This window comes from Salvelinus alpinus, chromosome 17 (assembly GCF_045679555.1).
Source record: "Salvelinus alpinus chromosome 17, SLU_Salpinus.1, whole genome shotgun sequence".
NCBI classification, from domain to species: Eukaryota; Metazoa; Chordata; class Actinopteri; order Salmoniformes; family Salmonidae; genus Salvelinus; species Salvelinus alpinus.
Genome location: NC_092102.1, coordinates 3282308 through 3295205, shown reverse-complemented (window position 1 = coordinate 3295205; position 12898 = coordinate 3282308). Strand labels below are relative to the sequence as shown.

The window sequence follows — 12898 nt, the reverse complement described above, 5'->3', positions numbered from 1 at the left end:
TCCCACCTAGCCAACATCCGGTGAAATGGCAGAGCGCCAAATTCAAATTAAATTACTATAAATATTAAACTTTCATGAAATCACAAGTGCAATACATCAAAATAAAGCTTAACTTGTTGTTAATGCCCATGATTTTGGAATGAGATGTTCAACCAGCAGGTGTCCACATAGTTTTTGGTAATGTAGTATAGCTAGCTTGCTTATTGCAGGCATTTCTGGGCACATCGACACAAGCCTTATTATTAGTGAAATAACTAAACTAATATTTGCAACAGGAGTTTGATTTTGGTCACTGTCAATTCATCCATTTCTCAATACTGCACCTTTCTGTTGGAGAATGAGCTAGCTTGCGGCTGCTGATTTTCCCAGCTAGACATTCCTTGGCATTGTGCAGTGCTTGTGGCTCAAGCAGTGAGTGGTGGCTAGCATAGCAGCAGCTTTGCTATGTAGAGGGACTATCGGCAAAGCTAGTATCGGCTCGGACGATTATCGGTCATTCTGTAGCGTGTACTAGTGTGTGTGCAGTCAGAGTGAGTCTTGTTTCTGTATGTAAATGTGTGGCTTATACAGTGGAAAGAAAAAGTATGTGAACCCTTTAGAATTACCTGGATTTCTGCATAAATTGGTCATAACATTTTATCTGATCTTCATCTAAGTCACAACAATAGACAAACACAATTTTCTTAAACTAATAACACACAAACAATTAGAATTTTGCATGCCTTTACTGAACACACCGTGTGGACCATTCCTCTTTACAAAGCTGTTTCAGTTCCACAATATTCTTGGGATGTCTGGTGTGAACCGCTCAAGGTCATGCCACAGCATCTCAATCGGGTTGAGGTCAGGACTGACTGGGCCACTCCAGAAGGTGTATTTTCTTCTGTTCAAGCCATTCTGTTGTTGATTTACTTCTGTCTTTTGGGTTGTTTACCTGTTGCATCACCTAACTTCTGTTGTGCTTCAATTGTCAGACAGATAGCCTTACATTCTCCTGCTAAATGTCTTGATAAACTTGGGAATTCATTTTTCCATCGATGATAGCAAGCTGTCCAGGCCATGAGGCAGCAGAGCAGGCCTAAACCATGATGCTCCCTCCACCATAGTTTACAGTGGGATTTTTATTTTATATTTTTTATTTTACCTTTGTTTAAAAAAACGTCTTATGGCTGCAATCCCGTCACCGGGATCGATATGACAGCAGCCAGTGACAGTGCAGGGCGCCAAATTCAAACAACAGAAATCTCATAATTAAAATTCCTCAGACAATCATGTGTCTTATATCATTTTAAAGGTCATCTTGTTGTTAATTCCACCAAAGTGTCCGATTTCAAATAGGCTTTTCAGCGAAAGCACTACAAACGATTGTTAGGTCACCACAAAACCACAGAAGCACAGACATTTTTCCAGCGAAAGATAGCTTTCACAAAAACCAGAAATATAGATCAAATTAATCACTAACCTTTGATTATCTTCATCAGATGACACTCATAGGACTTCATGTTATACAATACATGCATGTTTTGTTTGATAAAGTTCATATTTATATAAAAAAAATCTGAGTTTACATTGGCGCATTAGATTCACTAGTTGCAAAAACATCAAGTGATTTTGCATAGCCACATCGTTTCAACAGAAATACTCATCATAAATGTAGATGATAATACAAATTATACACATGGAATTATAGATATACCTCTCCTTAATGCAACCGCTGTGTCAGATTTCAAAAAAACTTTACGGAAAAATAAACCATGCAATAATCTGAGACGGAGCTCAGAATAATAGCCAAATTAGCCGCCATGTTGGACTCAACAGAAACCAGAAAATACATGATAAATATTTCCTTACCTTAGATGAACTTCATCAGAATGCAGTCCTAGGAATCCCAGGTCCACAATAAATGCTTGATTTGTTCGATAATATCCGTTATTTATGTCCAATTAGCTACTTTCGAATTGTTTACCAAACTCCCTAACCAAAGTCTCAAAGCGCGTCCACTATAACGTGACGAAATGTCCAAAAGTTCCGTTACAGTCAGTAGAAACATGTCAAACGATGTACTGAATCAATCTTTAGAATGTTGTTAACATACATCTTGAATAACGTTCCAACCGGAGAATTACATCGACTTCAATTGACCGATGGAACGGAGCTCACTCTCACGTGAACACGCCAGTTCAATGCGTGGGCACCTCATGGAAGTGATTACTCATTCCTGTCTCCTTCGGCCCCAATTCACATTGGAGTCATCAGACAAAGTTCTATTGACTGTTGACATCTAGTGGAAGCCGTAGGAAGTGAAAACCCATCCATATCTCTCTGTATTTTCAATGAGAGCTTGGTTGAAAATCTGGCACCCCCAGAAAATATCCAAACAGGAAGTGGAACTTCTCAGGTTTTTGCCTGCCATATGAGTTCTGTTATACTCACAGACATCATTCAAACAGTTTTAGAAACATCAGAGTGTTTTCTATCCAATACTATAATAATATGCATATATTAGCAACTATGACATTGGAGCAGGCCGTTTACTCTGGGCACCTCTGTGCACCTTTCATCCAAGCTACTCAATACTGCCCCTTCAGCCATAAGAAGTTAACTAGGCAAGTCACTTAAGAACAAATTCTTATTTTCAATGACAACCCACTGTTCCTAGGCCAACTGCCTTGTTCAGGGGCAGAACGACAGATTTTTACCTTGTCAGCTCGGGGATTCGATCTTGCAACCATCCGGTTACTAGTCCAACATTCTAACCACTAGGCTACCGGGATGAGGTTTTGATGTTGGTGTGCTGTGCCTTTTTTTCCTCCACACAGTGTTGTGTGTTCCTTCCAAACTCCACAACTGTTGGTTCATCTGTCCACAGAATATTTTGCCAGTAGCGCTGTGTAACATCCAGGTGCTCCTTTGTTTGGACAGCAGTGGCTTTGTCCATGGTGTCCTCCCATGAACACCATTCTTGTTCAGTGTTTACATATTGTAGATTCGAGATGTTAGCATCTTCCAGAGTTATGTAAGTCTTTAGCTGACACTCTAGGATTCTTATTAACCTCATTGAACATTCTGCGCTGTGCTCTTGCAGTCATCTTTGCAGGACAGCCACTCCTAGGGAGAGTAGCAACAGTGCTGAACTTTCTCCATTTATAGACAATTTTTCCTACCGTGAACTGACTTTTAGAGATATTTTAGTTACCCTTTCCAGCTTCATGCAAGGCAACAATTCTTAATCTTAGGTCTTCTGAGATATCTTTTGTTCGAGGCGGGGCGTTCACATCAGTCAATGCTTCTTGTGAATAGCAAACTCAAATTTTGTGAGTGTTTTTTTTATGGGGCAGGGCAGTTCTAACCAACATCTCCAATCTCGTCTCATAGCTTTTGGAGAAATAATTTTCCTAGGGGTTCACATACTTTTTCCAACCTAAAGGGAATGTTTAAATTATGTATTCAATACAGACAAGAAAATACAATAATTTGTGTGTTATTAGTTTAAGCACACTGTTTGTCTATTGTTGTGACTTAATGAAGATCAGATCAAATTTATGCAGAACTAATTCCAAAGGGTTCACATACTTTTTCTTGCCACTGTATGTTCCATCTTGTACCATGGCTGTTATCAGAGTCGAGATGCAGGAGGTTTTGGAGAGAGCTATGCTGAAGACCTGCCTACCTTCAGCTTGTCCCCACAGGAGTACATCACCAATGTAAGTTTTTCCTGCTATGGGCTCAACATCTACAGGCTAATTCAAGTTTAAAGTAGAATATAATTTTTTATATGTATTGTCATGACTCTCTCGCCTTGATGAGGATCACAGGTGCCAGATCAGCCTTGCACATGGCTGACAGATAGCTAGACCCCCCTCCCCCCTCTCCCACAGGATAGGAGAGGGGGGGAGTTGGGCCGGGTTTTATGACTTAATAGCCGGTCATAAATAGTTGGCACAAACTCTCCCTCTGGCTCTCTAGTATGGGAAGGCAAAAATCTCTTTGTTCCAGAGACTTTTGCCTCCAAGAGAATGAACTTTGGAACAATATTCATAAGATAGGAATGGTCTGTGGGGATTTAAAGAATAATCCTGTCATGTTGCTTCTCATTTTGTGATGTCATTAAAAACTATATAACGGAAATACTGTAACTTAGGAAGTAAACACATTCTAGCTGTAAAGTTTCCATCCAATAGGATGTTAATACAAAATGAAGAACGATGAAACTATTTAATACAAAATGAAGAACGTTGAAACTATTTCTGAAAAGATTGAAATGTGATTTTAATCTTCTAATGAGATAATGGTTTTCATGTCCCTTGCACACTAAGCCACGCCCCTAATGAGGTCAGAAGAGCATGTCAGTGAGATGGAACCGCCTTTCCGACCAGAGTGCTTAAAAGGACTCACTAAGAATTAACATAGCAGACCAAAATATGCCGGTTTGCTGCTGACATGTAAAGTGGTCAGGAGCCTGAACCTGAATAATCAACCTTGAGATCAGCCTGACGGACAGCGTGAGCTGAACGTTACTAATGGTTAAAACTACAAGACCAGACAGCGTGGAGCGGTGGCTACACGGCTGAAAATGGTGAGACCCGTACATTGTAGGGTTACTACTGGCGTGTAAAGTGGTCGGGTGCTGTACCCTGAATAATCAACCATTGATACCAAAAGACGTGAGACGTTAGTCTACACGTTGAAATGGTGAGAATCTGGAGCTCTCAACTTCAACACTAGAAGAGAAGATAACCTCACCTAGGAGACCAGAAACATTCAGTCTGCAGCTGTGCATGTAAAAGTACTCCAAGAACTTTGACTAAAGACACAAGTTGGGAAGGAGAATCCCCACAGACCATTGGTACATCTGAAGTATCTGTCTAACAAGCACTCCACTACCAGAGAAGCTCTACAAAGATGGACATTGTGACCTCTGATGGACCACCATAGCCTTACATATAGCCACTACCCATAGACGGATCGATTGGTTTCAATGGATAGATGGCGATCAGGGACAGCTATGTGTAATATAGCATTTCTAATCCGAATGAGCGGTGGTTAGGGTGCTAAGTATTAATATTTCTGTGAGTGTAGCTTCCAAATGTATCCAAGTGTTGTACCCCTCCCTCTCCATATGTGTAACAAGCCGTCATATCTTGTCAGTCCACTAGGGACTTTTATCTCATGTCTGTGTAGGGTGCCGTCTTTCGGATGGGACGTTAAACGGGTGTCCTGACTCTCTGAGGTCATTAAAGATCCCATGGCACTTATTGTAAGAGTAGGGGTGTTAACCCCGGTGTCCTGGCTAAATTCCCAATCTGGCCCTCAACCATCACGGTCACCTAATAATCCCCAGTTTACAATTGGCTCATTCATCCCCCTCCTCTCCCCTGTAACTATTCCCCAGGTCGTTGCTGCAAATGAGAACGTGTTCTCAGTCAACTTACCTGGTAAAATAACGGTAAAGTAAAATAAAAAATAAAAATAAAATGTGTATTCTGTGTTGTTAGTTAGTAAATACATTATTAAATCAAGTACTGGATATTCAGAAGGGCTAGTGTTCTTGCAGATCCAAGGATATGCGATGTTCAGAATGAGACTGAGGTAATAATGATTAATAAGTGACTGTTATTGATGTAAGAGATATCTATACATCTTTAGTCTAAGTCGGGAGATAGTAACTCGTTAAACAACTTTTCCCGTGTTGCCCCAAATTCCTAATGAGTTAATTGTTAAATGATTAATTTAATCGAGTAACAATTAAACATAGTTGATACAATAAATAAGTAATCAGATTAATGATCGTCATGTCACGACAGTATTATGTAATACATAGCCTGTCTTTAGAAAACAATAGTGGGGTTTTCTATTGGAAATGTTCACAGTTAGTGTTACTATAGTACCATGAATGTTCAGGCTAGCAGACATGAGTGTGTTAAGGTGGCTAACTGCCTGTGTTTCTCCCTGACAGATAGGACAGTACATCATGTCTTTGCCGCTCCACTTGGAGCCCTTTGTGACGCAAGAGGACCCGGCACTGGAATTGGCTCTGCATGCAGGCAAACTGCCCTTCCCTCCTGAGCAAGGTGACTGTCTCTCCCCCTCTCTCTTTCTGTCTCTCCCTCCATCTGTCTTTGAAATTGTGTTTTCTACATTGGATAAAAGTAGAGGCTCAGAGCAACAAAATTGTGTATCATACACTGCATTTGAGGAACAATGGGAAAGTAACTGCTTTGAAAGTTGATCAACTTGTAAACTCACTTTTGAGAAAATGGCCTTTTGAATGTTTTGGTATCTAGTGAAGAGCTCTTCTTTATCTACACCCATTCATCATCGTTCACACCCTCTTAAGCTTTAGCCCCACCCATCTCGTTTCGCTCTTGGAGCGTTCAGAGCGCACAGTTGACGCTCTGGCCGATTTATTTGTTTACCTATGGATAACATGAAAACATGCTAACCAGCTCTGCTGGCAACAATTTCATTATGCTTTTTTGCAGACGTTTACTGACACCGGCCATATTCAACGGGTGCTGTACACGTCACATAACGAGCCAGCCAGCTAACGTTAGCTATTGAAACAACAATGAACACAGTGGCAACGATGCCACACTGCTGGGAGCTGACCAACCAGGTTCAATGTTAGCTAGCTAACATTAGGCTCTAACCAGAAAGCAAACGGCTCTGGGATACGAATAATAACGTCAGCTAGGGAGCCAGCCAGCTAACGTTAGCTAGCTAGCTAACAGTACACTTTAGCTTGAAATGAAACCACTTTCTGTCAAAATAGAAATGTGTAACATCTGTAGCTAGCTATCTTACCTGTATACATCATCATGCATGATGGACGTGTCTCCCTGTCAGGAATGCCATACCACGGTTTCTCTTAGTTTGAAGATATAATCCGGAGACAGGTGTTTTCTCAATCTCTTTAGCTATCATACTCAAATTCCACTGATTTCAAAACTTGATCCTCCAGTAAGCATTTCACTGTAAACCTGTTGTATTCGGCTCATGTGACAAATAACATTTGATTTGAGGTGATGACCTTCCGGAGCTGGACAACACGGCAGACTACTGGCTGGGCTCTATCGCCAGGGCGACGATGCAGACGTACTGTGACGCCATCCTGCTCATCCCAGAGCTCACGGCCCACTCTACCAAACAGCTGGCCACCGACATTGGTAACTGATCACCATCACTTACCTACAAAATGTGCTTGATAGTTCTAGAACTAGGGAACTATGTTGTACATGGAGCAAACATGTTTATAAGTATGTCATTGCTTCTTGTGTGCCGTTTGATCATCTGGAGTTGGTTGTTTAGAAAAAATCTAATTCTACTGTGGGTTTTTATCTACAGAGTCATAACATTTTCAGACGATTTAACGTAAACCAAGAAGCAATAAATACTTATACACACATTGGTTGTAAGTATGAAGTTATTTGTAACTACACTGATGTTGCTAGTAATAGAGCATCATCAAGTATAAGTATTCCACTTGCCTACTTGCCAAAGCATCAATAAGTTTATCATTAAGCTTTGCAGGTACACTCTACATCTATTTGTAATCTCGGAAACTCACAACTGAAATGTTGCGTAAGTGCATCATATGCTCGATTAAGTTCAGGGGGGAGATGTTAGAGAAAGGTACGGACGTGACTTGTGAAGTCTCTCCACCCCCCTTCAAGTCTATAGGATGTTCCCCTCCCTTTCAGAAATTCGAAAAGATGCGAGCACCGGAAAACAAATCTGCAAACTGTTCCTCGTTGTCGTCACATCCCACAATCATCTGTTGACAGATGCTACGATACCATTTATGTTACGTCTCCACAAGAGATGAACTGGTAATTATATAGTAATAATGTAGTAATTAATAGGTAATAATATACAGTGCCTTCAAAGTAGTCACACCTTTACTTTTTACAGCCTGAATTTTAAAATAGATTAAATTGAGATTTTGTTTGTCACTGGCCTACACACAATGCCCCATAATGTCAGTGGAATTATGTTTTGGGACATATCTACAAATTAATTAATTAAATTACAATCTGAAATGTTTTGAATCAATAAAAATTCAACCCCTTTGTTATGGCAAACCTAAATAAGTTTAGGAGTAAAAATGTGCCCTAAATAAGTTCAGGAGTAAAAATGTGCTTGAGATCGGTGTGTGAGGTTGTAAGTAACAAGAACATTTCCCAGGACATAGACATATCTGATATTGGCCGAAAGCTTAAATTATTATTGTTAATCTAACTGCGCTGTCCAATTTACAGTAGCTATTGTAGTGAAGGAATACCATGCTGTAGTTTGAGGAGATTGCACAGTAATGAACTTGAAAATGTATTAATAAACCTTTAGGCACATTTGGGCAGTCTTGATACATTTTGAACATAAATGCAATGGTTCATTGATCAGTCTAAAACTTTGCACATGCACTGCTGCCATCTTGTGGCCAAAATATAAATTGCACCTAGATTCCTAAGTCATATAAGATAAAGTAAAACAAAAAAAACATGTTTTTTTCTTTGTATTATCTTTTACCTAATGTACATTAATTTCGCATTTCCACAAACTTCAAAGTGTTTTCTTTCAAATGGTATCAAGAATATGCATGTCCTTTGCCTCAGGTCCTGAGCTACAGGCAGTTAGATTTGGGCATGTCATTTTAGCCGAAAATGCAAAAAAAGGGTCCGATCTTTTTAACAAGTCACATAATAAGTTGTATGGACTCATTTTTTTGTGCGATCATAGTGTTTAACATAATTTTATTCTGTACCCCACACAAGGTATGTAAGGTTCCTCAGTCATCCAGAGAATTTCAAACACAGATTCAACCCCAAAGACCAGGGAGGTTTTCCAATGCTTCGCAAAGAAGGGCACCTAGGGTACAACAAACAGACATTGAATATCCCTTTGAGCATATTAATTACACTTTCGATTGGGTATCAATACACTCAGTCACTACAAAGATACAGGCATCCTTCCTAACTCAGTTGCTGGTGAGGAAGGAAACTGCTCAGGCATTTCACCATGAGGCCAATGCTGACTTTAGAATAGTTAGTTTAATGGCTGTGATAAGAGGAAACTGAGGATGGATCAACAACTTTGTAGTTACTCAAATACTAAACAAATTGACAGAGTGAAAATAAGGAAGCCTGTACTGTAACGATCGTCGTATGAAGGAGTGAACCAAAACGCAGCGTGGTAAGTGTTCATGATAAATGTAATACTCAAAACACTCGAACAAAATAACAGTGGGAAAACCGAAACAGTCCTGTCAGGTGCAGACACTAAACAAAAAACAACTACCCACAAAACCCAAAGGAAAAAGGACAACTTATATATGATCCCCAATCAGAGACAACGATAGACAGCTGCCTCTGATTGGGAACCACACCAACATAGAAATAAAGAAACTAGAATGCCCACCCTAGTCACACTCTGGCCTAACTAAAATAGAGAATAAAAACCTCTCTATGGCCAGGGCGTGACATGTACAGAATACAAATATTCCAAAACATGCATCCTGTTTGCAACAAGGCATTAAAGTGAAACCTAAACATTTTTGGCAAATCTAACTTTTTGTCCTGAATACAAAGTGTTATGTTTGGGGCAAACCCAATAAAACACATTACTGTGTACCACTCAACATATTTTCAAGCATAGTGGTGGTTGCATCATGTTATTGGTATGCTTGTAATCGTTAAGGACTGGGGAGTTTTTCAGTATAAAAAAAGAAATGGAATGACACTAAGCACAGGCAAAATCCTAGAAGGAAACCTGGTTCAGTGTGCTTTCCACCAGACACTCGGCGATGAATTCACCTTTCAGTAGGACAATAACCTAAAACACAAGGCCAAATCTACACTAGAGTTGCTGTTAATGCTTTCTGAAGGCACTAGCACTGTGTTTTCAGTGTGTCTGTAACAGTGTTGGTCTTCTTCTAACTCCCCACAGACTATCTGAGCAACGTGATGGATGCTTTGGGCTTGCAGCCCTCCAGGACCCTGCAGCAGATAGTGACCCTGCTGAGGGCCAAGCCAGAGGAGTACAGACTGACAGCCAAACTGCTACCCCGTAGACTGGTGTCCACCATCGCTGCCCTGAGGGGGCTGGACCACTGACCACGATCACACTCTAAACAGGTATAGGACTATGGACAAAAATTAGCTCTTTTGCTAACTCTGGCACATTGACATTTATATGAACACTGAAATGTTGATTTAATGTGCACTGTCCCTGTCACATAAGTCAAACATTATAAATATAGGGCCCAGAGTTCTCTCACCCTAATACAAATACGTTGTTTCCTTCCTGACCTGTGTTGGTCAGACATATCTTGTGTTTACACCTGACTAAAAAAAACGAATCCTGTGTCAAAGAATTTAGATGAAAACAATCAAGTGACAAACATTATACTAAGTATAAATATGGATTTATGTAATGTAACAATCACATAAACAATCTGTTTCCCTTTCTGTAGATATGATAACTAGAATCTGGTGTCTGGACCCCTGGTATGGCAGAAACCTGAGAAGTCTCCATTTAGGGATATTCCCATCATGAAATGGCTATAAGCAACATCTGGTTATCAAATATTTAAACTGCTTTGGCATCATACTGTTTATGTTGTCTTTTTTTTTATATTGTTTTCTATTATGGCTAATTTCTGGAAATCAGGGTAGAAATGGTTTTGTTTATTTGTAATGTACTGGAATCTGTCCACTGATTTAATAAACGTCTGGCCTCTTTTTCTTCAAGTCTTTGATAATGAAGTTAATTGAAGATTCAAATGACACCTTTTTATTTTTAGAACCAAATCTCTGTGTGATGTAAATGTCATGTTATAGAAGGGTTCAGACACCTCTTCTGTGATTTAACTTGTGTAGTATGGGGCCCTGAAAAAATATGAACAAAGGCAACAACCACAAAAAAAGACCCAAATACGTCCTTTTCGAAACGGCAAAGCTCTGTTTAGTGATGCAGGTTGTTAGATGTTGTACACATGAAACTGTTATTCCGAGCTTTATCCGCAACATTATATTCAATTTTTTTGCGAAATATTATTTTTTGTGCCTCTGTCCATTCCAATGTAAAGGAAACACTTGAGTAAATGAGAGGTACAAAGTATACTGAACAAAAATATGAACGCAACATGCAACAATTTCAAAGATTTGACTGAGTGACAGTTCATGTAAGGAAGTCAATCAATTGAAATAAATGTATTAGGCCCTAATCTGTGGATTTCACATGACTGGGACAGATATTTTAAGAAGTTAGGGGCGTGGATCAGAAAACCAGTCAGTATCTGGTGTGACCACCATTTGTCTCACGTAGCGTTACTTCTCCTTCGCATAGCGTTGATCAGGCTGTTGATTGTGGCCTGTGGAATGTTGTCCTCCTCTTCAATGGCTGTGCGAAGTTTCTTGATATTGGCGGGAACTGAAACATGCTGTCGATCCAGAGCATCCCAAACATGCTCAATGGGAGACATGTCTGGTGCGTATGCAGGCCATGGAAGAACTGGGATATTCTCAGCTTCCAGGAATTGTGTATAGATCCTTGTGACATGGCCGTGCATTATGTTGAAACATGAGGTGATGGAGGTGGATGAATGGCACGACAATGGGCCTCAGGATCTCGTCTGTGAGAACACCTATGTGAGAATGCTATTCATTGACTACAGGTCAGTGTTCAACACCATAGTGCTCTGAAAGCTCATCAATAAGCTAAGGACCCTGGGACTAAAGACCTCCCTCTGCAACTGGGCCGGGGCGGCAGGGTAGCCTAGTGGTTAGAGCGTTGGGCTAGTAACCGAAAGGTTGCAAGTTCGAATCCCCGAACTGACAAGGTACAATCTGTCGTTCTGCCCCTGAACAAGGCAGTTAACCCACTATTCCTAGGCCGTCATTGAAAATAAGAATTTGTTCTTAACTGACTTGCCTAGTTAAATAAAGGTAAAATAAACTGGATCCTGACTTCCTGATGGGCTGCCCCCAGGTGGTAAGGGTAGGTAACAACACATCCGCCACGCTGATCCTCAAAACAGCGGCCCTTCAGGGGTGCATGCTCAGTCCTCTCCTGTACTCCCTGTTCACTCATGACTCCACGGCCAGGCACGACTCCAACACCATCATCAAGTTTGCCGATGACACAACAGTGGTAGGCCTGATCACCGACAACGACGAGACAGCCTATAGGGAGGAGGTCAGAGACCTTGCCGGGTGGTGCCAGGACAACAACCTCTCCCACAATGTGATCAAGACAAAGGGGATGATTGTGGACTACAGGAAAAAGAGGACCGAGCACGCCCACATTCTCATCGACAGGGCTGCAGTGGAGCAGGTTGAGAGCTTCAAGTTCCTTGATGTCCACATCACCAACAAACTAACATGGTCCAAGCACACCAAGACAGTCGTGAAGAGGGCACGACAAAACCTATTCCCCCTCAGGAGACTGAAAAGATTTGGCATGGGTCCTCAGATCCTCAAAAGGTTCTACAGCCTGGTATGGCAACTGCTCGGCCTCCGACCGTAAGAGGGTAGTGCGAACGGCCCAAGTCAACACTGTGGTCCAGCGCCCTGCCATCCAGGAACTCTATACCAAGCTGTGTCAGAGACTCCAGCCACCCTAGTCATAGACTGTTCTCTATGCTACCACACGGCACGCGGTACCGGAGCGCCAAGTCTAGGTCCAAGAGGCTTCTAAACAGCTTCTACCCCCAAGCCACAAGACTCCTAAACACCTAATCAAATGTTACCCAGACTATTTGCATTGCCACCCCTCCCTTACACCGCTGCTACGCTCTGTTGTTATCATCTATACATAGTCACTTTAATAACTCTACCCACATTTACATCTTACCTCAACTAACCGGTGCCCCCACACATTGACTCTGTACCGGTAGCTGTAT

At 41.1% G+C, this 12898-nt stretch overlaps 1 protein-coding gene across 2 annotated transcripts in view; it reads left to right on the top strand.

Annotated features, from left to right (window-relative positions):
- The window catches only part of LOC139541967 (conserved oligomeric Golgi complex subunit 7-like), a 30130-nt gene extending 19385 nt beyond the window's left edge, over window positions 1-10745 (top strand). Inside the window, exons 15-19 of one of the 2 annotated variants that reach the window (XM_071346906.1) lie at window positions 3621-3704; window positions 5957-6071; window positions 7023-7166; window positions 9943-10130; window positions 10469-10745. In XM_071346906.1, coding sequence (XP_071203007.1) covers window positions 3621-3704; window positions 5957-6071; window positions 7023-7166; window positions 9943-10109 — 510 coding nt within the window. In that variant the 3' untranslated portion in view covers window positions 10110-10130; window positions 10469-10745. Of the gene's footprint in view, window positions 1-3620; window positions 3705-5956; window positions 6072-6482; window positions 6624-7022; window positions 7167-9942; window positions 10131-10468 lie in introns of those variants that run through there. The other variant, XM_071346907.1, reaches the window with a different exon arrangement.
- Window positions 10746-12898: the final 2153 nt, after the last annotated feature.